Below are 2,176 nucleotides of genomic sequence, written 5' to 3' on the forward strand. Positions count from 1 at the left end.
GAAGTGTGTCTGTTGTGTTCTGAAGTGTGTCTGTTGTGTTCTGAAGTGTGTCTGTTGTGTTCTGAAGTGTGTCTGTTGTGTTTTTAAGTGTGTCTGTTGTGTTTTTACGTGTGTCTGTTGTGTTTTTAAGTGTGTCTGTTGTGCTTTTAAGTGTGTCTGTTGTGTTTTTAAGTGTGTCTGTTGTGCTTTTAAGTGTGTCTGTTGTGTTTTTAAGTGTGTCTGTTGTGCTTTTAAGTGTGTCTGTTGTGTTTGTAAGTGTGTCTGTTGTGCTTTTAAGTGTGTCTGTTGTGTTTTTCAGTGTGTGACTTGTGTTTTAAAGGGTGAGTTGTGTTTTTAAGTGTGTCTGTTGTGTTTTTCAGTGTGTGACTTGTGTTTTAAAGGGTGAGTTGTGTTTTAAAGTGTGTCTGTTGTGTTTTTCAGTGTGTGACTTGTGTTTTAAAGTGTGAGTTGTGTTTTAAAGTGTGTGAGTTGTGTTTTAAGTGTGTCTGTTGTGTTTTTCAGTGTGTGACTTGTGTTTTAAAGTGTGAGTTGTGTTTTAAAGTGTGTGAGTTGTGTTTTAAAGTGTGAGTTGTGTTTTAAGTGTGTGAGTTGTGTTTTAAAGTGATTGTGTTTTACAGTGTGAGTTGTGTTTCCTCTCCGCAGATCCGTCACGACGGCTCCAACAGTTACCGGCTCATGCAGCTCGGTTGTCTGGAGTCGGTGGCCAACTCGTCGGTCGCCTACTCGTCCTCGTCCCCGCTCACCTACCCGGCCCCGGCGGGGACGGAGTTCGCGTCGCCCTACTTCTCGGCCAACCACCAGTACACGCCCCTGCACCACCAGTCCTTCCACTACGAGTTCCAGCACTCGCACCCGGCCGTGGGCCCGGAGGCCTACGGGCTGAACTCGCTGCACTCGGGCCAGTACTACCAGCAGATCCACCACGGAGAACCGGCAGACTTCATCAACCTGCACAGCGCGCGCTCGGCCCTCAAGTCCTCGTGCCTGGACGAGCAGCAGCGGCGCGAGCTGGGCTGCCTGGACGCTTACCGGCGCCATGACCTGTCGCTGATGACGTCACACGGCTCTCAAGCCTACGGCGTGGGCATGCACCACCCGGACCAGAGGCTGCTGCCCGCCGCCGGCCTGGGCCTCCCTCCGCCCGGCGCGGACGACCTGCAGGTACCGGTGACCCGAACCCAGGGCGGAACCCGCGGGTTTTCTTTMTTCTCATACTTGCGGTCTAATTAATGTACACAAATAAAAGTGTCACCAACTAAAATATTAAAAATAAACTAAAATAAAATCAGTGCAACGAACTGAAACCTTTACTAATTAATCTGAGTTTAAAATTTCATCACAACAAAATAGATAAAACTCAGTCATTTTAAACAGATGTTGACTTTATGGTTAGCTGCTGCCTCAGAGGAGACCAAYGTGTGGCCCGCGGGCCAGATTTGGCCCACCAGCAGCAGTCACTGACCTGTTGTCCTTTAGAAATAATATTTGCACTTCATCATTGACCCGATGACTTTAACAGGAGCTGTGTGCAGACAGTCTCCACTCACTTATCTTTGATTTATTAAGATTAAACATGAAACATGAAATAAAATTAACAACAAGATGTGTTTATCAGATTTAACCACACATGYAGAGTTGCACACTTTATAAGGCCACAAAAACTCACATTTYATCRTTTTATGAAATGTGAGTTTTGYTGAAGTGCACAAATAAAAAGAAAAGCAGGCCGCCACACGGCTGCGCTTAATCATTAAAAATAAAGGACATAACTTAAAGTATTTATATTTCCTGTATAATATTTCTGCATATGTCCCACAGCCCCGGATACATTTTCGTTTTGTCCCTCCATGGGAAAATGTTTGTGCCCCCCCGCTCTGTGCTAACTGTTAGCKGCTCTTTAACTCAATGATTCCTCCTGTAGTTTTTATATAAACAGCTTCAACTCAGTCTGATTTCAGATATGAGCTAAAATTTTGTGTAGTAGCTAACGGCTCATAGTGCTATCATCTGCTACCCAAATGCTAACTGTTGCTAAATGCTTTGTTCTTAATTCAAAATGGCAGCCATGGCTAATACAAGAATGGCTAAAATGCAGTCATTTTAAGAAATTAGCTAAAATTTGGTGTGGGCAGAGAATGAGCTGACTGTCAACGGCTAAAGGCACCAAGTATATGTT

At 44.8% G+C, this 2,176-nt stretch overlaps 1 protein-coding gene across 1 annotated transcript in view; it reads left to right on the forward strand.

Annotated features, from left to right (window-relative positions):
• tfap2d (transcription factor AP-2 delta (activating enhancer binding protein 2 delta)) overlaps positions 1 to 2,176 on the forward strand; it is a gene marked incomplete in the record, with an annotated part of 18,873 nt that overhangs the window by 1,407 nt on the left and 15,290 nt on the right. The window contains 1 exon segment of the mRNA XM_014034008.1: positions 643 to 1,162. Within this exon segment, the coding sequence (XP_013889462.1) occupies positions 643 to 1,162 (520 nt within the window).

The sequence above is a fragment of the Austrofundulus limnaeus genome, unplaced genomic scaffold, assembly GCF_001266775.1.
Source record: "Austrofundulus limnaeus strain Quisiro unplaced genomic scaffold, Austrofundulus_limnaeus-1.0 Scaffold1933, whole genome shotgun sequence".
NCBI lineage: Eukaryota > Metazoa > Chordata > Actinopteri > Cyprinodontiformes > Rivulidae > Austrofundulus > Austrofundulus limnaeus.